This window comes from Anolis sagrei, chromosome X, assembly GCF_037176765.1.
Source record: "Anolis sagrei isolate rAnoSag1 chromosome X, rAnoSag1.mat, whole genome shotgun sequence".
Taxonomy (NCBI): domain Eukaryota; kingdom Metazoa; phylum Chordata; class Lepidosauria; order Squamata; family Dactyloidae; genus Anolis; species Anolis sagrei.
The window spans coordinates 1,932,019-1,957,112 of NC_090034.1; the positions used below are offsets into that span (position 1 = coordinate 1,932,019).

General features: G+C 46.2%; 1 protein-coding gene across 1 annotated transcript in view; it reads left to right on the top strand.

Annotated features, from left to right (window-relative positions):
- The first annotated feature begins 1,226 nt into the window (after positions 1-1,226).
- The window catches only part of LOC137097899 (extracellular serine/threonine protein kinase FAM20C-like), a 143,451-nt gene continuing 119,583 nt past the window's right edge, over positions 1,227-25,094 (top strand). The window contains exon 1 of the mRNA XM_067473297.1: positions 1,227-2,238. Coding sequence (XP_067329398.1) covers positions 1,529-2,238 — 710 coding nt within the window. The 5' untranslated portion in view covers positions 1,227-1,528. The remainder of the gene's footprint in view (positions 2,239-25,094) is intronic.

Sequence of the window (25,094 nt, forward strand, 5' to 3'; positions counted from 1 at the left end):
ATTATTATTGTGAATATTCTTTAAACATTATTGAGATTCAAAGATTATTGTGAATATTCTCTGAAAAAATATTATTGTGGATATTCTTCAAAGATTATTATTGCAAATATTCTGCAAAGATTATTATTGTGAATATTCTGCAAATACTATTATTGCGAATATTCTGCAAAGATTATTATTGTGAATATTCTTTAAACATTATTGAGATTCAAAGATTATTGTGAATATTCTCTGAAAAAATATTATTGTGGATATTCTTCAAAGATTATTATTGCAAATATTCTGCAAAGATTATTATTGTGAATATTCTGCAAATAGTATTATTGCGAATATTCTGCAAAGATTATTATTGTAAATATTCTTCAGAGATTATTGTAAGCAAGCAAAGTTTATTGATTAGTCCATTGACCGTATCAACATTAAAAACAAAAACAGAAACGTGCACAAATAGTCAGAGATTATTGTGAATATTCTTCAAAGATTATTATTGCGAATATTCTTCAAAGATTATTATTGCGAAGATTCTGCAAAGATTATTATTGTGAATATTCTTCGGAGATTATTGTGAATATTCTTCAAAGATTATTATTGCGAATATTCTTTGAAGATTATTATTGTGAATATTCTCTGAAGATTATTATTGCAAATATTCTTCAAAGATTATTATTGTGAATATTCTTCAAAGATTATTGTGAATATTCTTCAAAGATTATTATTGTGAATATTCTCTGAAAAATATTATTGTGAATATTCTTCAAATATTATTATTGCGAATATTCTGCAAAGATTATTATTGTGAATATTCTTCAAAGATTATTGTGAATACTCTCTGAAAAATATTATTTTGAATATTCTGCAAAGATTATTATTGCGAATATTCTGCAAAGATTATTGTGAATATTCTTCAAAGATTATTGTGAATATTCTCTGAAGAATATTCTTGTGAATATTCTTCAAAGATTATTATTGCGAATATTCTTCAAAGATTATTATTGCGAATATTCTTCAAAGATTATTATTGTGAATATTCTCTGAAAAAATATTATTGTGGATATTCTTCAAAGATTATTATTGTGAATATTCTTCAAAGATTATTATTGCGAATATTCTTCAAAGATTATTATTGTGAATATTCTCTGAAAAATATTATTGTGAATATTTTGCAAATATTATTATTGTGAATATTCTGCAAATAGTATTATTGCGAATATTCTTCAAAGATTATTGCAAATATTCTTCAAAAATTATTATTGTGAATATTCTCTGAAAAATATTATTGTGAATATTCTTCAAAGATTATTATTGCGAATATTCTTCAAAGATTATTTTTGTGACTATTCTCCTCCGAAGTGTTCCGGATGGCCTTGACTGATCCCGATCGCCATCCCCACCACCATCATTGTTGATATTCTCCAACTGTATCTATCTGGGTCACCTTTGTCCCATTTTTTGCTTCATACCGACATCTATCCACATCTATATTTAGATCGAACTATCGATTGAGACATTCCCTGAGTGGACCAGGGCCATGAAAGCCATGCTGCTCCTACGCCGGTTCCGCGTCCTGATCTTCCTGGTCTTCCTGGTGGCCTGCACGCTCCACATCATGATTGACCTTCTGCCCAAACTGGAGCGGAGGGCGGCGGGTCCCGGAGAACGAGCCGAAGGCGGAGGGGGCAACCCAGGATGCTCCTGTGGCTCCAAGGCCGTGGAAGGGGCTCTGGAGTGGGGCCAAGGGCCGCCCCAGAAGCGTCCACCAGAGCCTGACCCCCCTCCTGGGGCCCCCGACGGCTGGCCCAGCAAACACACGCTGAGGCTCCTGCAGGACTTCAGCAGCGAGCCCAGCTCCAACTTGAGTGCCCCTTCCTTGGAGAAGAAAGGGCCCGAGCGTGGTGATGGCTTCCAGAGGCGTGCCCCACCGCCTCCCCCCAACCGCTTGCTCTTGAACCCGGGGCCGGACCCCAACCACAAGGCACTCATTCACGAAGGGGACCCCAAGAGGATGCTGCCCCCACCGGGTTTCTATGGGACCGGTGAGGAAGGCGGCGAGAAGGCACCTTCTCCTCCTCCTCATTCATCATCATCATCATCATCATCTCCTTGGGCTTCCAAGCTGGTGGCCCTCTTCCAGCATCCGCTCTACCAGATGCCTGTCCCGGCCTTAGGCGACCGTGACGTCTTGTTCAGCGTCAACAGCGACATCCGCTTCAACCCCAAGGCCGCCGAGAATCCTGAATGGTGAGCCAAATTGTCTCATTTGGGTTTGCGGGGTAATAATAGTAATAGTAGCTTTAGGTTCTTGTGGGTTTTCTCGGGCTATAGAGCCATGTTCTAGAGGCATTTCTCCTGACGTTTCACCTGCATCTATGGCAAGCATTCTCAGAGGTTGAGAAGGACCTCTATGCTTGCCATAGATGCAGGCGAAACGTCAGGAGAAATGCCTCTAGAACATGGCTCTATAGCCCGAGAAAACCCACAAGAACCTAGTGATTCCAGCCATGAAAGCCTTCGACAATAATAGCTTTATTTATATCCCATCACCATCTCCCAAAGGGACTCGGGGTGGCTTACAGAACAGCACGTATTAGTAAAATACATGTAAAATATATCAACACTGTGGTTCTCAACCTGGGGTCCCCAGAAGTTTTTGGCCTACAACTCCCCGTAATCCCAGCCTGTTTACCAGCTGTTAGGATTTCTGGGAGTTGAAGGCCAAAAACATCTGGTGACCCCAGGTTGAGAACCACTGCTCTAGATGTAAGTGAACTAAAATGATCAAGGATCTGGAGAACAAGCCCTATGAGGAGCGGCTTAAGGAGCTGGGCATGTTTAGCCTGAAGAAGAGAAGGCTGAGAGGAGATATGATAGCCATGTGTAAATATGTGAGAGGAAGCCACAGGGAGGAGGGAGCAAGCTTGTTTTCTGCTTCCTTGGAGACTAGGACGCGGAACAATGGCTTCAAACTACAAGAGAGGAGATTCCATCTGAACATGAGGAAGAACTTCCTGACTGTGAGAGCCGTTCAGCAGTGGAACTCTCTGCCCCGGAGTGTGGTGGAGGCTCCTTCTTTGGAAGCTTTTAAGCAGAGGCTGGATGGCCATTTGTCAGGGGTGATTTGAATGCAATATTCCTGCTTCTTGGCAGAATGGGGTTGGACTGGATGGCCCATGAGGTCTCTTCCAACTCTTTGATTCTATGATTCTATAACTCCAAAACTCAAGGTCAATGCCCACTAAATCCTTCCAGTATTTTCTGTTGGTCATGAGAGTTCTGTGCGCCAAGTTGAGTTCAATTCCATTGTTGGTGGAGTTAAGAATGTTCTTTGATGGTGGGTGAACTATAAATCCCTGCAACTACAACTCCCAAATGACAAAATCAATCCCGCCCAACCCCACCAGTATTCAAATTTGGGTGTATTGGGTATTTGTCAAAATTTGTCCAGATATTTACATCAAAATTCATAAGAGTAGTAACATTACAGTTATGGATAATTTCATGGTTGGGGGTCACCACAACATGAGGAACTGTATTAAGGGGTCGCGGCATTAGGAAGGTTGAGAACCACTGCCCTAGACCCCTCTGCCATAGAATAATACATGCAGGTATATCTAAAACAAGATATCTTCCTTGGTGTGACATATTGAACCAAAAATTAGGTAGGTACGTGTTGAGCATCCCTTTATTTATATCCCACCACCATCTCCCAAAGGGACTTGGGTGGCTTACAGAACAGCACGTATTAGTAAAATACATGTAAAATATATCAACACTAGCTTGGGGACCAGGCACTGCCCGGGTTATTTGAGAAAGGCATTGTGCACCAAGGTTGGTCTTTATCAGTTATTTATGTGGCTTGCAGTGCTCTCAGGAAGTTAGTGAAGGTACTTCGAGTCCCATAGTCCATCGTCCATTGTCCTCCAAACAGCATCAAGATGTAGAATGGGTCATGAGGGTTCTGTGTCCCAAGTTTGGTCTTGATCAGTCACTGGATGAGGGTTGTAGTGGTCTCGGGAAGTGAGTGGATGAAGTGATTGGATGAAGTTCACATCAGTCTCGGGAAGTGAGTGAAGGTACTTCAAGTCCCATCATTTGTGGTCTATCCTCCACCAAACCACACCAGGATGTAGAGTGGGTCATGGGGGCTCTGTGTGCCAAGTTTGGTCTTGATCAGTCACTGGATGAGGGTTGTAGTGGTCTCGGGAAGTGGATGAAGTGATTGGATGAAGTTCACATCAGTCTCGGGAAGTGAGTGAAGGTACTTCAAGTCCCATCATCTGTGGTCTATCCTCCACCAAACCGCACCAGGATGTAGAGTGGGTCATGGGGGCTCTGTGTGCCAAGTTTGGTCTTGATCAGTCACTGGATGAGGGTTGTAGTGGTCTCGGGAAGTGAGTGGATGAAGTGATTGGATGAAGTTCACATCAGTCTCGGGAAGTGAGTGAAGGTACTTCAAGTCCCATGGGGGCTCTGTGTGCCAAGTTTGGTCTTGATGAGTCACTGGATGAGTGTTGTAGTGGTCTCGGGAAGTGAGTGGATGTACTGCAAATCCCATCATCCATGGCCCACCCTCCTCCAAACAGCAGTGGGATGTAGAGTGGGTCATGGGGGCTCCATGTGCCAAGTTTGGTCTTTATCGGTCTTTGTTGGGGGCCACAGTGGTCTGTGGGAACCGATGGCTTTGAAAGTACTACAAATCCCATCATCCTTTGTCTGCCCTCCCCCAAACCTCACCAGGATGTAAAGGGGGTCATGGGGGGTTATGTGTGCCAAGTTTGGTCCACATCTGTCACCTGTGCTGGTCACAGTGGCCTGTGAAAGTGTCAGCCCATCAGAAAGCTGCCACATCCAGCATCCTCCGCATACAAACACTGACTTTTATTATATACACCGTCCTCCGCATACAAACACTGAGTTTTATTATATACATAGATTAGTAAGGGCTACCACTTCGAAGGTAACTTTAGACTGCACCTTTTCAGGCAGGGCATTGGGGTGCCACTTGGTCACAGAGTTGGAAGAGACCCCAGGGGCCATCCAGTCTGACCCCATTCTTCCAGGCAAAAAAGCACCATCCAAGCACCCCTGACAGATGGCCATGCAGCCTCTGTTTAAAAGCCTCCAAGGAAGGCGCTTCCACCAGATGCCAAAGCAGAGAGGTCCACTGTTGAATGACTTCTTCCTAATGTTCGGGTGGAACTTCCTTCCCTGTCATTTGAACTCATGGCTCTATTGAGTCCTAGTCTTGAGGACATCAGGAAACAAGCCTGCTCCCTCTTCCTTATGGCATCCTTTCAAATATTTAAATAGTCTTAAAATATTTATCCCTTACTGTCTGACCTCTCAAGGTATCCCTTTAGATCTTTGGAGCTAGGATCTGGGATACCTTTGGGAGATACGACTTTGTGGGTCTAGGACCTAGGGTACCTTTGGGAGATACGACTTTGTGGGTCTAGGAACTAGGGTACCTTTGGGGGATATGACGTTGTGGGTCTAGGACCTAGGGTACCTTTGGGGGATACGACGTTGTGGGTCTAGGACCTAGGGTACCTTTGGGGGATACGACGTTGTGGGTCTAGGAACTAGGGTACCTTTGGGGGATACGACGTTGTGGGTCTAGGAACTAGGGTACCTTTGGGGGATACGACTTTGTGGGTCTAGGACCTAGGGTACCTTTGGGGGATACGTCGTTGTGGGTCTAGGACCTAAGGTACCTTTGGGGGATACAACGTTGTGGGTCTAGGACCTAGGGTACCTTTGGGGGATACGACTTTGTGGGTCTAGGACCTAGGGTACCTTTGGGGGATACAACGTTGTGGGTCTAGGACCTAGGGTACCTTTGGGGGATACGACTTTGTGGGTCTAGGACCTAGGGTACCTTTGGGGGATACAACGTTGTGGGTCTAGGACCTAGGGTACCTTTGGGGGATACGACTTTGTGGGTCTAGGACCTAGGGTACCTTTGGGGGATACAACGTTGTGGGTCTAGGACCTAGGGTACCTTTGGGAGATACGACTTTGTGGGTCTAGGACCTAGGGTACCTTTGGGAGATACGACTTTGTGGGTCTAGGACCTAGGGTACCTTTGGGAGATACGGCTTCGTGGGTCTAGGACCTAGGGTACCTTTGGGGGATACGACGTTGTGGGTCTAGGACCTAGGGTACCTTTGGGGGATACGACGTTGTGGGTCTAGGACCTAGGGTACCTTTGGGGGATACGACGTTGTGGGTCTAGGAACTAGGGTACCTTTGGGGGATACGACGTTGTGGGTCTAGGAACTAGGGTACCTTTGGGGGATACGACTTTGTGGGTCTAGGACCTAGGGTACCTTTGGGGGATACGTCGTTGTGGGTCTAGGACCTAAGGTACCTTTGGGGGATACAACGTTGTGGGTCTAGGACCTAGGGTACCTTTGGGGGATACGACTTTGTGGGTCTAGGACCTAGGGTACCTTTGGGGGATACAACGTTGTGGGTCTAGGACCTAGGGTACCTTTGGGGGATACGACTTTGTGGGTCTAGGACCTAGGGTACCTTTGGGGGATACGACTTTGTGGGTCTAGGACCTAGGGTACCTTTGGGGGATACAACGTTGTGGGTCTAGGACTATGGAGAATCTTGGAGGATGGGACCTAGAGAGAGTACCACATTAGGGGGTACCTTTAGATGTAGGACTTTGGGTACCAATTTAGGAGATACCTGGATTTTTGAGACTATTTGGAGATGCCCCCTTTGAAGTGCACCTGGGGTTGGACTTTGAGGGACCTTTGGGAGATTAGACCTCTTGGGGATACCATTTGTCAAGCAGGACTATGAGGTCCCACTTTAGGAGACTCTTGGAGGATGGAACCTAGAGAGAGTACCATATTAGGTGTGGAACTTGCCTTTATGGGTAGGATTTTGGTGATGCCCCCTTTGAAGTGCACCTGGGGTTGGACTTTGAGGGACCTTTGGGAGATTAGACTTTTGGGGATACCATTTGTCAGGCAGGACTACGGGGTACCACTTTAGGAGACTCTTGGAGGATGGGACCTAGAGAGAGTACCATATTAGGGGGTACCTTTAGATGTAGGACTTTGGGTACCAATTTAGGAGATACCTGGATTTTTGAGACTATTTGGAGATGCCCCCTTTGAAGTGCACCTGGGGTTGGACTTTGAGGGACCTTTGGGAGATTAGACTTTTGGGGATACCATTTGTCAGGCAGGACTATGGGGTCCCACTTCAGGAGAATCTTGGAGGATGGGACCTAGAGAGAGTACCATAAATTATTACTATATTTAGGTGTGGAACTTGCCTTTATGGGTAGGATTTTGGAGATGACCCCTTTGAAGTGCACCTGGAGTAGGACTTTGAGGGACCTTTGGGAGATTAGACTTTTGGCGATACCATTTGTCAAGCAGAACTATGGAGTCCCACTTTAGGAGAATCTTGGGGGATGGGACCTAGAGAGAGTACCATATTAGGTACTTTGAAGTGCACCTGGGGTTGGACTTTGAGGGACCTTTGGGAGATTAGACTTTTGGGGATTGTCAAGCAGGACTATGGGGTCCCACTTCAGGAGACTCTTGAAGGATGGGACCTAGAGAGAGTACCATATTAGGGGGTATCTTTAGATGTAGGACTTTAGGTACCAATTTAGGAGATACCTGGATTTTTGAGACTATTTGGAGATGACCCCTTTGAAGTGCACCTGGGGTTGGACTTTGAGGGACCTTTGGGAGATTAGACATTTGGGGATACCTTTTTTCAGGCAAGACTATGGGGTCCCACTTTAGGAGACTCTTGGAGGTTGGGACCTAGAGAGAGTACCATGTTAGGGGGTACCTTTAGATGTGGAACTTGCCTTTATGGGTAGGATTTTGGAGATGACCCCTTTGAGGTGCACCTGGGGTAGGACTTTGAGGAACCTTTGGGAGATTAGACTTTTGGGGATACCATTTGTCAAGTAGGACTAAGGGGTCCCACTTCAGGAGAATCTTAGAGGATGAGACCTAGAGAGAGTATCACATTAGGGGGTACCTTTAGATGTGGAACTTGCCTTTATGGGTAGGATTTTGGAGATGACCTCTTTGAAGTGCACCTGGGGTTGGACTTTGAGGGACCTTTGGGAGATTAGACTTTTGGGGATACCATTTGTCAGGCAGGACTATGAGGTCCCAGTCCAGGAGAATCTTGGAGGATGGGACCTAGAGAGAGTACCATATTAGAGAGAACCTTTAGATGTGGAACTCGCCTTTATGGGTAGGATTTTGGAGATGCCCCCTTTGAAGTGCACCTGGGGTTGGACTTTGAGGGACCTTTGGGAGATTAGACTTTTGGGGATACCATTTGTCAAGCAGGACTATGAGGTCCCACTTTAGGAGACTCTTGGAGGATGGGACCTAGAGAAGGTACCATATTAGGGGGTACCTTTAGATGGGGGACTTGCCTTTAGGGGTCGGATTTTGGAGATGCCCCCTTTGAAGTGCACCTGGGGTTGGACTTTGAGGGACCTTTGGGAGATTAGACTTTTGGTGATACCATTTGTCAAGCAGGACTATGGGGTCCCACTTCAGGAGAATCTTAGAGGATGAGACCTAGAGAGAGTATCACATTAGGGGGTACCTTTAGATGTGGAACTTGCCTTAATGGGTAGGATTTTGGAGATGCCCCCTTTGACGTGCACCTGGGGTTGGACTTTGAGGGACCTTTGGGAGATTAGACTTTTGGAGATACCATTTGTCAAGCAGGACTATGGGGTCCCACTTTAGGAGAATCTTGGGGGATGGGACCTAGAGAGAGTACCATATTAGGTACTTTGAAGTGCACCTGGGGTTGGACTTTGAGGGACCTTTGGGAGATCAGACTTTTGGGGATACTATTTGTCAAGCAGGACTATGGGGTACCATTTCAGGAGAATCTTGGAGGATGGGATCTAGAGAGAGTACCACATCGGGGGTACCATTAGATGTAGGACTTTGGGTACCAATTTAGGAGATACCTGGATTTTTGAGACTATTTGGAGATGCCCCCTTTGAAGTGCACCTGGGGTTGGACTTTGAGGGACCTTTGGGAGATTAGACTTTTGGGGATACCATTTGTCAGGCAGGACTATGGGGTCCCACTTTAGGAGAATCTTGGGGGATGGGACCTAGAGAGAGTACCATATTAGGGGGTACCTTTAGATGTAGAACTTTGGGTACCAATTTAGGAGATACCTGGTTTTTTTTAAACTATTTGGAGATGACACCTTTGAAGTGCACCTGGGGTTGGACTTTGAGGGACCTTTGGGAGATTAGACTTTTGGCGATACCATTTGTCAAGCAGAACTATGGAGTCCCACTTTAGCAGAATCTTGGAGGATGGGACCTAGAGGGAGTACCACATCAGGGGGTACCTTTAGATGTAGGACTCTGGGTACCAATTTAGGAGATACCTGGATTTTTGAGACTATTTGGAGATGACCCCTTTGAAGTGCACCTGGGGTAGGACTTTGGGGGACCTTTGGGAGATTAGACTTTTGGGGATACCATTTGTCACGCAGGACAATGGGGTCCCACTTTAGGAGACTCTTGGAGGATTGGACCTAGAGAGAGTACCATATTAGGTGTGGAGCTTGCCTTTATGGGTAGGATTTTGGAGATGCCCCCTTTGAAGTGCACCTGGGGTTGGACTTTGAGGGACCTTTGGGAGATTAGACTTTTGGGGATACCATTTGTCAGGCAGGACTATGGGGTCCCACTTTAGGAGAATCTTGGGGGATGGGACCTAGAGAGAGTACCATATTAGGGGGTACCTTTAGATGTAGAACTTTGGGTACCAATTTAGGAGATACCTGGATTTTTGAGACTATTTGGAGATGCCCCCTTTGAAGTGCACCTGGGGTTGGACTTTGAGGGACCTTTGGGAGATTAGACTTTTGGGGATACCATTTGTCAAGCAAGACTATGGTGTCCCACTTCAGGAGAATCTTGGAGGATGGGACCTAGAGAGAGTACAATATTAGGGGGTACCTTTAGATATGGAACTTGCCTTTATGGGTAGGATTTTGGAGATGCCCCCTTTGAAGTGCACCTGGGGTTGGACTTTGAGGGACCTTTGGGAGATTAGACTTTTGGGGATACCATTTGTCAGGCAGGACTATGGGGTCCCACTTTAGCAGAATCTTGGAGGATGGGACCTAGAGAGAGTACCATATTAGGGGGTACCTTTAGATGTAGGACTTTGGGTACCAATTTAGGAGACACCTGGATTTTTGAGACTATTTGGAGATGCCCCCTTTGAAGTGCACCTGGAGTAGGACTTTGAGGGACCTTTGGGAGATTAGACAAAGATACCATTTGTCAAGCAGGACTATGGGATACCACTTTAGGATGGGACCTAGAGAGAGTACCATATTAGGGGGTACCTTTAGATGTGGGACTTGCCTTTAGGGGTCGGATTTTGGAGATGCCCCCTTTGAAGTGCACCTGGGGTTGGACTTTGAGGGACCTTTGGGAGATTAGCCTTTTGGGGATACCATTTGTCAAGCAGGAATATGGGGTCCCACTTTAGGAGAATCTTGGAGGATTGAACCTAGAGAGAGTACCATATTAGGTGTGGAACTTGCCTTTATGGGTAGGATTTTGGAGATGCCCCCCTTGAAGTGCACCTGGAGTAGGACTTTGAGGGACATTTGGGAGATTAGACTTTTGGGGATACCATTTGTCAAGCAGGACTATGAGGTCCCACTTCAGGAGACTCTTGAAGGATGGGACCTAGAGAGAGTACCATATTAGGAGGTACCTTTAGATGTAGAACTTTGGGTACCAATTTAGGAGATACCTGGATTTTTGAGACTATTTGGAGATGCCCCCTTTGAAGTGCACCTATGGTAGGACTTTGGGGGACCTTTGGGAGATTAGCCTTTTGGGGATACCATTTGTCACACAGGACTATGGGGTCCCACTTTAGGAGAATCTTGAAGGATGGGACCTAGAGAGAGTACCACATTAGGGGGTACCTTTAGATGTAGGACTTTGGGTGCCTATTTAGGAGATACCTGGATTTTTGAGAGTACCTCTCTTGGCATACTTTGGGAGGAATAGGACTTTGTTGTGCCAAAGTACCGAAAGGGGTATGGGGATAGGACTCGGGATAGGACTAGCGGGTGACCATTTGAGAGGGTACTTTTGGAGGCCCAGTTTTGGGTGTACCCCTTTACGGGGTGTCTTTGGGAAGGTAAGACTTTGGGCGTATGATTTTGGAGCTCCTTCCTTCTTCCGAATGAGCTGGAAAGAGAGAGAGAGATGTATCCAATTACTCCAATTTGCCATGTTGTGAGAGAACGAAGGGAGAACACTTTATGGGTGCGGTTTTCCTCTTCTAAAGAGCTTGGGGACTGAAGTGTTTGGGATTTTTCCCCCCTTCCCACCAGATTAGGGCATGCCTGCGTTTGGGTTTTCATTCATACACAATCTTGGAAGTGGAGCCAAGCCTTCATGTGAAACCGACGGATGTTTTGTGTGCACCTCACTAGCTGTGGAGCCAGAATGCCATTTTGTAGAATAGGTTAGTACATGAAAGGGTTTGTGGACACTCAACAATCGGGAAACAAAGATCTCACTGGGTTCTTGTAGGTTTTTCCGGGCTATATGGCCATGGTCTAGAGGCATTCTCTCCTGACGTTTCGCCTGCATCTATGGCAAGCATCCTCAGAGGTAATGAGGTCGGTTGGAACTAGGAAAATGGGTTTATATATCTGTTGAAAGACCAGGGTGGGACAAAGGACTCTTGTCTGCTGGAGCTAGGTGTGGATGTTTCAACTGACCACGTTGATTAGCATATAATGGCCTGGCAGTGCCTGGAGCAAACTTTTGTTGAGAAGTGATTAGATATCCTTGTTTGTTTCCTCTCTGTTGTTTTGCTGTTCTAATTTTAGAGTATTTTTAAATACTGGTAGCCAGATGTTGTTCATTTTCATGGTCTCTTCCTTTCTGTTGAAATTGTCCACATGCTTCTTCTGGATTTCAATGGCTTCTCTGTGTAGTCTGACATGGTGGTTGTGAGAGTGGTCCAGCATTTCTGTGTTCTCAAATAATCTGCTGTGTCCATAGCATAGGAGGACCACTCTCACAACCACCATGTCAGACTACTCCCAAAGGAATACAGAATTGCATTGTCGAAGGCTTTCATGGCTTGAATCACTGGGTTGTTGTGGTTTTTTCGGGCTATATGGCCATGTTCTAGAGGCATTCTCTCCTGACGTTTCGCCTGCATCTATGGCAAGCATCCTCAGAGGTAGTGAGGTCTGTTGGAATTAGGACAATGGGTTTATATATCTGTGGAATGGCTGGGGTGGGGCAAAGAGCTCTTCCCTGCTGCAGTTAGGTGTGAATGTTTCAACTGACCACCTTCATTAGCATTTGAAGGCCTGCCTGAGCCTGGGAAAATCTCCTGCTGGGAGGTGTTAATCTGTGCCTGGTTGTTTCCTCTCTGTTGTTTTGCTGTTGCAATTTCAGAGTTTTTTAATACTGGTAGACAGATTGTGTTCATTTTCATGGTTTCTTCCTTTCTGTTGAGATTGTCCACATGCTTCTTGTGTATTTCAGTGGCTTCTCTGTGTAGCCTGACATGGTGGTTGTGAGAGTGGTCCAGCATTTCTGTGTTCTCAAATAATAATATGCTGTGTCCATAGCAAAGGAGGACCACTCTCACAACCACCATGTCAGACTACTCCTAAAGCAATGCAGAATTGCATTGTCGAAGGCTTTCATGGCTTGAATCACTGGGTTGTTGTAGTTTTTTCGGGCTATATGACCGTGTTCTAGAGGCATTCTCTCCTGACATTTCGCCTGCATCTATGGCAAGCATCCTCAGAGGTTGGGAGGTCTCCCAATGCTTCTAGAACATGGCCATATAGCCCGAAAAACCTACAACAATCCAATGCAGAATTGATTTCTCATCCACAAAATCCTGCACCGTCCAAAAGATGAAGAATGTGCATTTCACTCTATACAGTGATTTCAAGAGCTTCTGAACATGAGGAAGAACTTCCTGACTGTGAGAGCCGTTCAGCAGTGGAACTCTCTGCTCCGGAGTGTGGTGGAGGCTCCTTCTTTGGAGGCTTTGAAACAGAGGCTGGATGGCCATCTGTCAGGAGTGATTTGAATGCAATATTCCTGCTTCTTGGCAGAATGGGGTTGGACTGGATGGCCCAGGAAGTCTCTTCCAACTCTTGGATTCCATGATTCTATGATTCTATGATTCTATCCTTGAGCCATAATATCTTTTAGAACGGTGTTTCTCAACCTGGGGGTCAGGACCCCTGGGTGGGTCATGAGGGGGGTCAAAGGAGTCACCAAAGACCATCAGAAAAAACAGTATTTTCTGTTGGTCATGGGGTTCTGTGTGGGAAGTTTGGCCCAATTCTATCAATGGTGGGGTTGAGAATACTCTTTCTATGTAGGGGAACTATAAATCCCAACAGCTACAACTCCCAAAGAGAAAGGTCTGTTTTCCCCAAACTCCACCAGTGTTCACATTTAAGCATATTGAATATGGAACCAGTGTTCACATTTGGGCATATTGATTGTTGGGCATCTCCTCCTTTTTGTTGTTGGTGAACTACAACTCACAGAATTAAAAAACCTCACCATATAGGTAGTGTGCCATGTTTGGTGCAACTACAACTCCCAAATGTCAAGGTCTATTTTCCCCAAACTCTACCAATGTTTACATTTGGGCACACTGAGTACTTGTGCCAAGTTTGGTTCAGATCCATCATTGCTTGAGTCCTCAGTACTCCATGGATGGAAGGGAACTACAACTCCAAAACTCAAGGTCAATGCCCACCAAACCCTTCCAGTATTTTCTCTTGGTCATGGGAGTTCTATGTGCCAAATTTGATTCACTTCCATCGTTGGTGGAATTCAGAATGGTCTATGATTGTAGGCAAACTATAAATTCCAGCAGCTACAACTCTGAAATGTCAAGGTCTATTTTCCCCAAACTCTACTAGTGTTGACATTAGGGCACATTGAGTATCCGTGCCAAGTTTGGTCCAGATCCATCATTGTTTGAGTCCATGGGGCTCTCTGGATGTTGGTGAACTACAACTCCCAAACTCAAGGTCAATGCCCACCAAACCCTTCCAGTATTTTCTCTTGGGAGTTCTGTGTGCCAAATTTGGTTCAGTTCCATCATTGGTGGAATTCAGAATGCACTTTGATTGTAGGTGAACTATAAATCCCAGCAGCCACAACTCCCAAATGTCAAGGTCTATTTTCCCAACCTCCACCATTGTTCACATTTGGGCATATTGAGTATTTGTGCCAAGTTTGGTCCAGTGAATGAAAATACATCCAGATATTTACATGACGATTCATAACAGGAGCAAAACAACAGTTGTGAAGTAGCAATGAAAATAATGTGATGGTTGGGGGTCACCACAACATGAGGAACTGTATTAAGTGGTCACGGCATTAGGAAGGTTGAGAACCACTGGTGTAGATGTCTCATCCACAGAAGTGTGGTGGAGCGCCCCCTCGCCCTGAAACGCCTCATTGTTATGCGTCTTTAAGTTGTTGGGACTGAAAGTGGGTATTTTAGCATCCTCTATTCAAATGGGGTTTGCCTTTTTCTGAGGTTGAGAGAATGTGACTTGGCCAATCTGCATCGTGGTGGCATAAAGTGGGAAAAGGTCTTGCAGGGAATGATTCTCTGAATGCCGAATCCCGAGAGCATCATTTCTCAGAAGAGACACATAGGATGTACAGTTCAGAACTGGGCCCTCCCTCGAGGTGTTTTGGGCTTCAACTCCCACAACGTGGGTATGCAGATGACACCTTGATTGACTGAAGTGTCCAGTTTCAAGAGGACAAAGGCATGGGTCAATTTGGACCCTCCATCCAGGTATTTTGGACTTCCACAACATGGGAATGCTGATGATCCCTTGATTGACTGAAGTGTCCAGTTCCAAGAGGACCAAGGCATGGGCCAACTTGGGCCCTCACTCCAGATGTTTTGGACTTCAACTCCCACAACATGGGTATGCAGATGACCCCTTGATTGATTCTAGTGTCCATTTCCAAGAGGACAAAGGCATGGGCCAACTTAGGCCCTCACTCCAGGTGTTTTGGACTTCAGCTCCAACAATGCTGGTATGCAGATGACCCCTTGATTGACTGAAGTGTCCATTTCTAAGAGGTCAAAGGCATGGGCCAACTTGGGCCCTCCCTCCAGGTTTTTGGATTTCAGCTCCAACAATGTGGATATGCAGATGATCCCTTGATTGACTGAAGTGTCCAGTTCCAAGAGGACCAAGGCATGGGCCAACTTGGGCCCTCCCTCCAGGTGTTTTGGACTTCAACTCCCACAACATGGGTATGCAGATGACCCCTTGATTGACTGAAGTGTCCATTTCCAAGAGGTCAAAGGCATGGGCCAACTTAGACCCTCCCTCCAGGTGTTTTGGACTTCAGCTCCAACAATGCTGGTATGCAGATGACCCCTTGATTGACTGAAGTGTCCATTTCCAAGAGGTCAAAGGCATGGGCCAACTTAGGCCCTCACTCCAGGTGTTTTGGACTTCAGCTCCAACAATGCTGGTATGCAGATGACCCCTTGATTGACTGAAGTGTCCATTTCTAAGAGGTCAAAGGCATGGGCCAACTTGGGCCCTCCCTCCAGGTTTTTGGATTTCAGCTCCAACAATGTGGATATGCAGATGATCCCTTGATTGACTGAAGTGTCCAGTTCCAAGAGGACCAAGGCATGGGCCAACTTGGGCCCTCCCTCCAGGTGTTTTGGACTTCAACTCCCACAACATGGGTATGCAGATGACCCCTTGGTTGACTAAAGTGTCCATTTCCAAGAGGTCAAAGGCATGGGCCAACTTGGGACCTCCCTCCAGGTTTTTGGATTTCAGCTCCAACAATGTGGATATGCAGATGATCCCTTGATTGACTGAAGTGTCCAGTTCCAAGAGGACCAAGGCATGGGCCAACTTGGGCCCTCACTCCAGATGTTTTGGACTTCAACTCCCACAACATGGGTATGCAGATGACCCCTTGATTGATTCTAGTGTCCATTTCCAAGAGGACAAAGGCATGGGCCAACTTAGGCCCTCACTCCAGGTGTTTTGGACTTCAGCTCCAACAATGCTGGTATGCAGATGACCCCTTGATTGACTGAAGTGTCCATTTCTAAGAGGTCAAAGGCCTGGGCCAACTTGGGCCCTCCCTCCAGGTGTTTTGGACTTCAACTCCCATAATGTGGGTATGAGGATGATCCCTTGATTGACTGAAGTGTCCAGTCCCAAGAGGACAAAGGCATGGGCCAACTTGGGCCCTCCCTCCAGGTGTTTTGGACTTCAGCTCCCACAACGTGGGTATGCAGATGACCCCTTGATTGTCCAGTTCTAAGAGGACAAAGGCATGGGCCAACTTGGGCCCTCCCTATAGGTGTTTTGTGTCCATTTCCAAGCGGACAAAGGCATGGGCTAGCTTAGGCCCTCCGTCCAGGTGTTTTGGACTTCAGCTCCCACAACATGGGTATGCAGATGATCTCTTGATTGGCTGAAGTGTCCTATTCCAATAGGAAGGGAGGGAAGGAGGGAGGAAGAAAAGAAGAAAAGAAAAAAAAAAGAAAAAAAGGGAAGACAGGATGGAAAGAGGGAGGGAAGGAAGGAGAGAAAGAAAGGAGGAGTGAAAGAGGAAGAAAAATAAAAGGGGGTGTAGGAAGTGAAGAAGATAAGGAAAGAAAAAAAGGCAGGAGAGAGAGAGAGAGAGAAAGAAAAGAAGAGAAACATGGAGGGACGATAGATAGATAGATAGATAGATAGATAGATAGATAGATAGGTAGATAGATGATAGATAGATAGATAGATAGATAGATAGATAGATAGATAGATCAATCAGGAGAACTACTGGGAGTTGCAGTCCAAAAATAGGTAGAGAAGGATAAAGGGAAGAAAGAGGAAGGGAAAGAAAAGGGAGAAGGAAGGGAAAAGGAAGGAAGGAAGGAAACAGGGAGGGTAGGAAGGAGAGAAAGAAAGGGGGAGAGAAAGAGGGAGGGAAAGAAAAGGGGGAAGGAAGGGAAAAGGAAGAGAAGGAAGGAAGGAAGGAAGGAAGGAAGGAAGGAAAGAGGGAGGGAGGAAGGAGAAAGAAAGGAGGAGAGAAAGAGGGAGGGAAGGTTGACCACAGCAATGTGTGTACGGGTACAGCAAGTACAAAATAAATGAACAATTTAACAAAGGAAGAACACAAAGCAAAACAGACAGATTAAACAGTAAATAGTAAAATAATAATAATAATTACAAGCACATTTAAAACACTGTGGTTTCAATAAACTAAACAAAAGCTGAAATATCTGAGTATATTGATAGAACAAAGGCTTCTTCCACATTAAGGGGGGATCTTTCTAATCATTTGTGAACCATGTCAGTTGCCTTTTGACATTGTGGTTGCATATAAGGTAGACCCAGGTGATGCCCTCTCCTCTTGCAAGGTTTCCCACCTCCATTGGGCTCATCCTCCTGGGATAAGAAGCAGGGCGAGATGCAGCATTTCTCTGGAAGCTGTGAATAGGGTCATGGGATCCTTCCCGTGTTGCTCTAAGGCAATTGGATGCATCGAACGCACCCCGAAGAGCGAGGGATGGAAAGGAGATGTGCCGTGTTGTATGTTCCCTGCACCCTGCAGACATGCTCCCCCAATCCCGACACATAAAGGGAGACCTGCCGTAAGTAGGGCAAGCAGAAGGGTTGGGAGCCTGTTTGTCAAGGCAGGCGGATGATTCGGTTCGCCGACGGAAAAGAAGGACAGATTGGCCTCCCCTGCTCTCCCAATTATGAGCCTGGAAATTTCATCCGTCCCAGATAAGATAGGTAGGATGGAAATAGCAAGGCCGGAGTGCTTCTCTTTCCTTCCTCCATCGCCACCATCGTGATTGTATAATCCCCTCTTCTCCCCCTTCTTCGATTTGCAGAATCTCTTTAGTCAGATTGGATCTTGCTCTCGAGATCCAGGTGTGCATCCTCCTCCCCAAAATGTCCCTCCCTCCTGCCAAAAAGATTGAACGTTGGAACATTGGGTTCCTTAAAGGCATCCGAATGAACGAACGTGCAGGTTTGGGGATGCGTTTTTCCCTGTGCCGAGATGCAGAGGAGATGAAATAAACAAGCCAGCTTCCACATTCACAACATCATCATCATCCTCGACCAAATTGGTATGCACATTGCAGGCTCAATCAAACTGCCCTTATTTAGTTATAAATCCCATAAGACTCAGTGGCTTCTACTTCGGCATTCCCAACCCCACAGATGGTCTTGCAAAGGTTGTGTTTACTACTTAATTGAGGTCAGGAGCGTTGAAACAATGTGGAAATTTGGGCCACCTTTCCAACATGGCCCCGTTCAAGTGGATACGAAGCCTTACCGGAGGTGATTGATGATCGATGGTGATCAATGGCACCTTCCTCCATTTTCGAATTTGCAAATGTCTTGAATTCAAAGGAAACTAACCAGGGATTTGTTTTTGGTCACGTGCCTAAAGTTATTCACTCAAAAGCTCTCCAAATGGCCTCTAAGGTACATCTACACCAGGGATGGGCAAACTTCAGCTTTCTAGGTGTGTTGAACTTCAACTCCTACCATTACTAACAGCCTCAGGCCCTTTCATTTTCACCCCGAGCTGCTTAAGCAGCTGAATGGGAAAAGGAAGGGGCCTAAGGCGGTCAGGAGTGGTGGGAATTGAAGTCCAAAACACATAGAAGGCTGAAGATGGTCAAGTCTTTGTCCTCTTGGAACTAGACACTTCAACTACTCACATTGTGGTAGTTGATGTCCAAAACTCCTGGAGGGTCTAAGTTGGTCATGCCTTTGTCCTCTTGGGACTGGACACATCATTAAATCAAGGGACGATCTGCATACCCATGTTGTGTCCAAAACACCTAGAGGGCCAAAGTTGGCCCATGCATTTGTCCTTTTGGGACTGGACAAATCATTCAATCAAGGGATCATCTGCATACCCATTTTGTGGTAGTTGACATCCAAAACACCTAGAAGGTCAAAGTTGGTTATGTCTTTGTCCTCTTGGGCCTGGACACTTCAGTCAATCAAGGGATCATCTGCATACCCACATTGTGGTAGTTGATGTTCAAAACACATAGAGGGTCGAAGATGTTCATGCCTTTGTCCTCTTGGAACACTTCATTCAATCAAGAGACCATCTGCATACCCATGTTGCATCCAAAACACCTAGAGGGCCAAAGTTGAGGGTTTGAACTTTGGACCACCATTCCACTATGAAAGTGTCACAATGCCAGGGCTCTGCCTTATTCAGGTAGAGATGAACCAAACAAATATCCAGTTTGTATCAAGCAGTTTAATTAAAACAGCATTTACTTTCTGGCTGTTTTAATAGTCCAAAATATATAAAACATAAAGATAACACTCAGCCAAAGAATATAAAACAAAACAGCAAACACTGTTGCAGGTTCAAGATAACTCCATAGTCAAAAGGTCCAGTCCAGTGGTCAAACGCCGAGAGTTCAATAAGCAAAGTCCAAGGATCAAGAGTCTATATTGTAGTCAAAAGCCAGTCCAAAGATTCAAGGTTCCAGGATTCCAAAGTCTCAGGAGACAGCTCAGGACATTAAAAATTCACAAACCTGGGGGGAAACCAGCGGCATCTACCACCAAGATAAGACAATACTTTTCTCCCAAAGATCAGTCCCAAGAGCTTCCTACATCCAGAAACACCCAGCTACAACCTATCTCCTGTCTTCACCCATGAACTCTTTACTCACAGATTACTCACCCCCCCCCCCCCAGAACCAAGACCTACATTAACCCTTCCATCACCAACTGCTAGGCCTACCACCACCAATCACCATCAACTACAGAACATGACACACGACAGAAAGCCCAATGATTGTGAGTTGAGACTAGTATAGACTTGCGGAAGGACCGAGATTTGTGTTGATGTGACTTTTTATTGTCTCCTGTTGTCAAAGAGGCTTTGACTTGTGGCTGAGAGACCTCCTGTTGACCTCAGCGACCTTCTTCAGGTCTTGCAGACTCAAGGCTGTGGCTTCCTTGATTGACTCAATCTACCTGTAAGGAGACTTTCCCCTCTTTTTGTATTATTTTCCCACTTTAACAAGCATTCTCGACGTTTTCTAATGAGTCATGCCGTCTCATGATACGTCTAAGGTAGAATCAACCCAGTTGAGTCATTTTGGCTTCTAGGAGCATTCAGCCTTGATTTGCTCTTGGGCTCATTTATGGGTCTTCTTTGGCAGGACATGATATCCGTATCGCTTTCCCCAACATCACATTTCAGACGAATCAATTCACTTCCTCTCAGTTTTCTTTCTCTGCCAACAGTGTTGATTTATCATATAGCAGTTGATTTCACAGGTCTTTTCTAGTTTGCCATGACATTCAGGTCCGCATCTCAATACTGTTGTCTAGGGAGTTAGAAACCTTTTTGCTTTTATGTGATATATTCCTTTGATTTCTTTCCAAGTATTGGCCCTTGAGCTGGCATGCGGGTCAAGACGAAACCTTTCTGCAGAGCTGTGGGTTGCTATTGGTCAACTTCTTTGTGGCTTCCACCTCTAGATGTTTCCTGAGTCCTACAAAGCATGCAACCAAGATCAGGGTCTATTGAACTCCCACCCAAAGGTTTTGGGTTTATTATTTTCCCAATCCAAAATGGCCTGTGGTCATTGGGAGTCCAATATATTCCCCCCTCTATTCTGCCTTGGTCAGACCACTTCACCTGGAATCACACTGTGTCCAATTCTGGCCACCACAATTGGAAATGTTGACTTCAAGTTGGAATGTGTCCAAAGAAAGAAGGCGACTCCAAGGATCTGGAGAACAACCCCTGTGAGGATGTCTATCCCTCTATTGTGCCTTGCCACTTTACCTGGAATCACACTGTGTCCCATTCTGGCCACCACAATTGGAGATGTTGACTTCAACTTGGAATGTGTCCAGAGGAAGAAGGCGACTCCAAGGATCTGGAGAACAACCCCTGTGAGGATGTCTACTCCTCTATTCTGCCTTGCCACTTTACCTAGAATCACACTGTGTCCAGTTCTGGCCACCACAGTTAGAGATGTTGACTCTGTTGGAATGTGTCCAGAGGAAGAAGGTGACTCCAAGGATCTGGAGAACAAACCCTGTGAGGATGTCTACCACTCTATTCTGCCTTGCCACTTTACCTAGAATCACACTGTGTCCAGTTCTGGCCACCACAATTGGAGATGTTGACTCCAAGTTGGAATGCGTCCAGAGGAAGAAGGCGACTCCAAGGATCTGGAGAACAACCCCTGTGAGGATGTCTACCCCTCTATTCTGCCTTGCCACTTTACCTGGAATCACACTGTGTCCCATTCTGGCCACCACAATTGGAGATGTTGACTCCAAGTTGGAATGTGTCAAGAGGAAGAAGGTGACTCCAAGGACCGAGGGTCTGGAGAACAACCCCTGTGAGGATGTCTACCCCTCTATTCTGCCTTGCCACTTACCTGGAATCACACTGTTTCCCATTCTGGCCACCACAATTGGAGGTGTTGACTCCAAGTTGGAATGTGTCAAGAGGAAGAAGGTGACTCCAAGGACCGAGGGTCTGGAGAACAACCCCTGTGAGGATGTCATTCCCTCTATTCTGCCTTGCCACTTTACCTGGAATCACACTGTGTCCCATTCTGGCCACCACAAGTGGAGATGTTGACTCCAAGTTGAATGTGTCCAGAGGAAGAAGGTGACTCCAAGGATCAAGGGTCTGGAGAACAACCCCTGTGAGGATGTCTACCCCTCTATTCTGCCTTGCCACTTTACCTGGAATCACACTGTGTCCCATTCTGGGCACCGCAGTTGAAGGGAGATGTTGACCCCAAGTTGGAAGGTGTCCAGAGGAAGAGGGCAGCTCAAAGGATCAAGGGCCTGGAAACAAAGCCCTATGAGGAGTGGCTTCAAGAGCTGGGCATGTTGAGCCTGCAGAAGAGAAGTTGGAGAGGAGACAGGAGGAGTGTCATGGATCAAGAGGTGAGGGGAAGTCATAGGGAGCAGGCTACCTTTCTGCTGCCCTGGAGACTAGGACACAATGGAACCATGACTTCAAACGACAGGAAAGGAAGGAGATTCCACCTGAAAATGTGGAAGAACTTTCTGACTGTGCGAGCTGTTTAGCAGTGGAACTCTCTGCTCTGGAGTGTGGTGGAGGTTCCTTCTATGGAGGCTTTGAAACAGAGGCTAGATGGCCATTGAATGCAATTTTCCTGCTTCTTAGCAGAATGGGGTTGGGCTGGATGGCTTATGAGGTCTCTTCCAACTCTAGAATGTTATGATTCTATGATGAATTCCAGAGGGAACTGAGATGATGAAGGTCCAAAAGAATATCCTCTCTAAAAACTCAAGACTACCATCTTAGGGATGGCTAAGGGGTTTCATAGAATCATAGAGTTGGAAGAGACCTCATGGACCATCCATTCTAACCCCATTCTGCCAAAAAGCAGGAAAATTGCCTTCAAAGGTTTCCAGGCACATTTTGTTGTTGTGTCTTCCATCTCACAGAAACATTGAGTTATGAACCGTAGCTTGCATTTGGGCCATGCAACTCTTCAATGTGCAAGAACCCCCTCACCATAACTGTCGTTCTGCCTTTTTAATGTGTCACCTTCTGAGGTTGTCCTACCAGTCCCATCATCCTTGATCATTCGCCATACTCTTTGAAGGCTGAAGCAATTGGAGTCCAAAATATTTGGATGTCACCATGTTGGGAGGGAGGACAGCAACCTAGGACTGCCTTATTGCATTCAAATCACCCCTGAGAGATGGCCATCCAACCTCTGTTTCAAAGCTTCCAAAGAAGGAGCCTCCACCACACTCTGGGGCAGAGAGTTCCACTGTTGAATGGCTCTCACAGTCAGGAAGTTCTTTCTCATGTTCAGATGGAATCTCCTTTCTTGTAGTTTGAAGCCATTGTTCCTTGCCCTGATCTCCATGGAAGTAGTAAACAAGCTTGCTCCCTCCTCCCTGTGACGTGCTCTCACATATTTATACATGGCTATCATGTCTCCTCTCAGCCTTCTCTTCTTCAGGCTAAACATGCCCAGCTCCTTAAGCTGCTCCTCATAGGGCTTGTTTCTCCAGACCCTTGATCATTTGAGTCACCCTCTTTCTCTGGACACATGCCAGCTTGTCAATATCTCTCTTGAATTGTGGTGCCCAGAATTGGACACAATATTCCAGGTGTGGTCTAACCAAAGCGGAAGAGAGCATGACGAGCATGACTTTCCTAGATCTAGACACAAGGCTCCTCTTGATGCCTGAGGCCAAAAATCCCATTGGCTTTTTTTGCCGCCACAACACATTGTTGGCTCATGTTTAACTTGTTGTCCACGAGGACTCCTCTCCTTTCCACCTTCTCCAGCTAGAAGGAATGACCATCTTTTTGAGACAGTATAATTAATTATGTGTGCTAAATGTGAATTTTGGATAGGGATTACCCATCGTTATTTGCCTCTTTGAACATCAGTTTCCTTCCTTGGTCCTGCCAGGAAAACTAGGAGCTCGAGAGAGATGCCGGCTCTTTAACCTTCTCCCCAGAACGGACCCCTTTTATTGGAGGCAGGTGCCAAAGAATTTCATGTTTCAATACTTTTTTAATAATAGAAGAAAAAAAGGAATGGGGTCAGGAGAAGTGAACAGGCAGCGTGAAAGCACACCTGCAGAGGAGCAAAGGAGTCTGAGCAGAAATAGCTTTTGCACCCAGAAACCCCAAATTAAGATGTCAGGGCACTGGGTCTGCATAGGCACTGGGTCTGCATCTACACACAGCTTGAATGCGTCCATGAGGAGCCCAGCAAGGCAGAGAAGGCAAGACTCCTATAGAAACTACAACTTCCATGATTCCTTAGCATTGAGCCATGGACAGTTTTATTGGTTTCACTAGCCACCCCCCTGCCAGGAGTTGCTGTGGGCCCCAGCCTGGTGATCTGGAAATAAAGTAATGAGAAAGTGTTGGTTTCTAAGATATCTAATGTCTTTCTGCTTGTGGGTAAACAGTATTTCTTGTTTTCTCATTGTCAGTGTTGATGTTGAGCTTGTCTAGTTTGCCTATTCTAGAACATGCAAGATATAATTGTCCTTTTTTAGGGGAGGGATGAAGGGGTGGAAGGGAATGAGGAAGGAAAAAGAGAAGGAAGGAAGGGGAGAATGGGAAGGGAAGAGAGAAGGAAGAAGGATGAAAAGGTGGAAAGGAAGGAGGGGAGGGAGGGAGAAAGAGGGAGGGAAGGAAGGAAGGAAGGAAGGAAGGAAGGAAGGAAGGAAGGAAGAGGGGAAGAGAGGGAGGAAAGAGACAAGGAAAAGAAAGGGAGGGAGGGAAGGAAGGAAGGAAGGAAGGAAGGGAAGAGAGGAGAGAGGGAGGAAAAGAGGACAAGGAAAGAAAGGGAGGGAGGGAGGAAGGAAGGAAGGAAGGAAGGAAGAGAGGAAGAGAGGGGAGGAAAGAGACAAGGAAAGAAAGGGAGGGAGGAAGGAAGGAAGGAAGGAAGGAAGGAAGGAAGAGAGGAGGAAAGAGAAGGGGAGGAAGAGAGGACAGAGGAGGGAAGGGGAGGAAGGAAGAAGGAAGGAAGGAAGGAAGAGAGGAAAGAGAGGGAGGAAAGAGACAAGGAAAGAAAGGGAGGGAGGGAGGGAAGGGAAGGAAGGAAGGAAGAAGGAAGAAGGAAGAGAGGGAGGAAAGAGACAAGGAAAGAAAAGGGAGGGAGGGAAGGAAGGGAAGAAGAAGGGAAAAAGGAAGGAAAGGGAAGGAAGGAGGAGGAAGAGGGAGGTGAAGGAAGAGAGGGAGGGAGGGAGGGAGGAAGGAAGGGAAGGAAGGAAGGAAGGAAGGAAGGAAGGAAGGAAGAGAGGGAGGGAGGGAGGGAGGGAGGGAGGGAGGAAGGAAGAAGGAAGGAAGGAAGAAGGAAGGAAGGAAAGGATTGAAGGAAGGAAGGAAGGGGATGGGAGGGACGGAGGGGGAGGGAGGGAGGGAGGGAGGAAGGGAAGGAAGGAAGAGCAAAAGGGTGGAAGGGAAGGAAGGAGGGAGGGAGAGGGGGGTAAGGAAGGGAGGGAAGGAAGAGAGGGA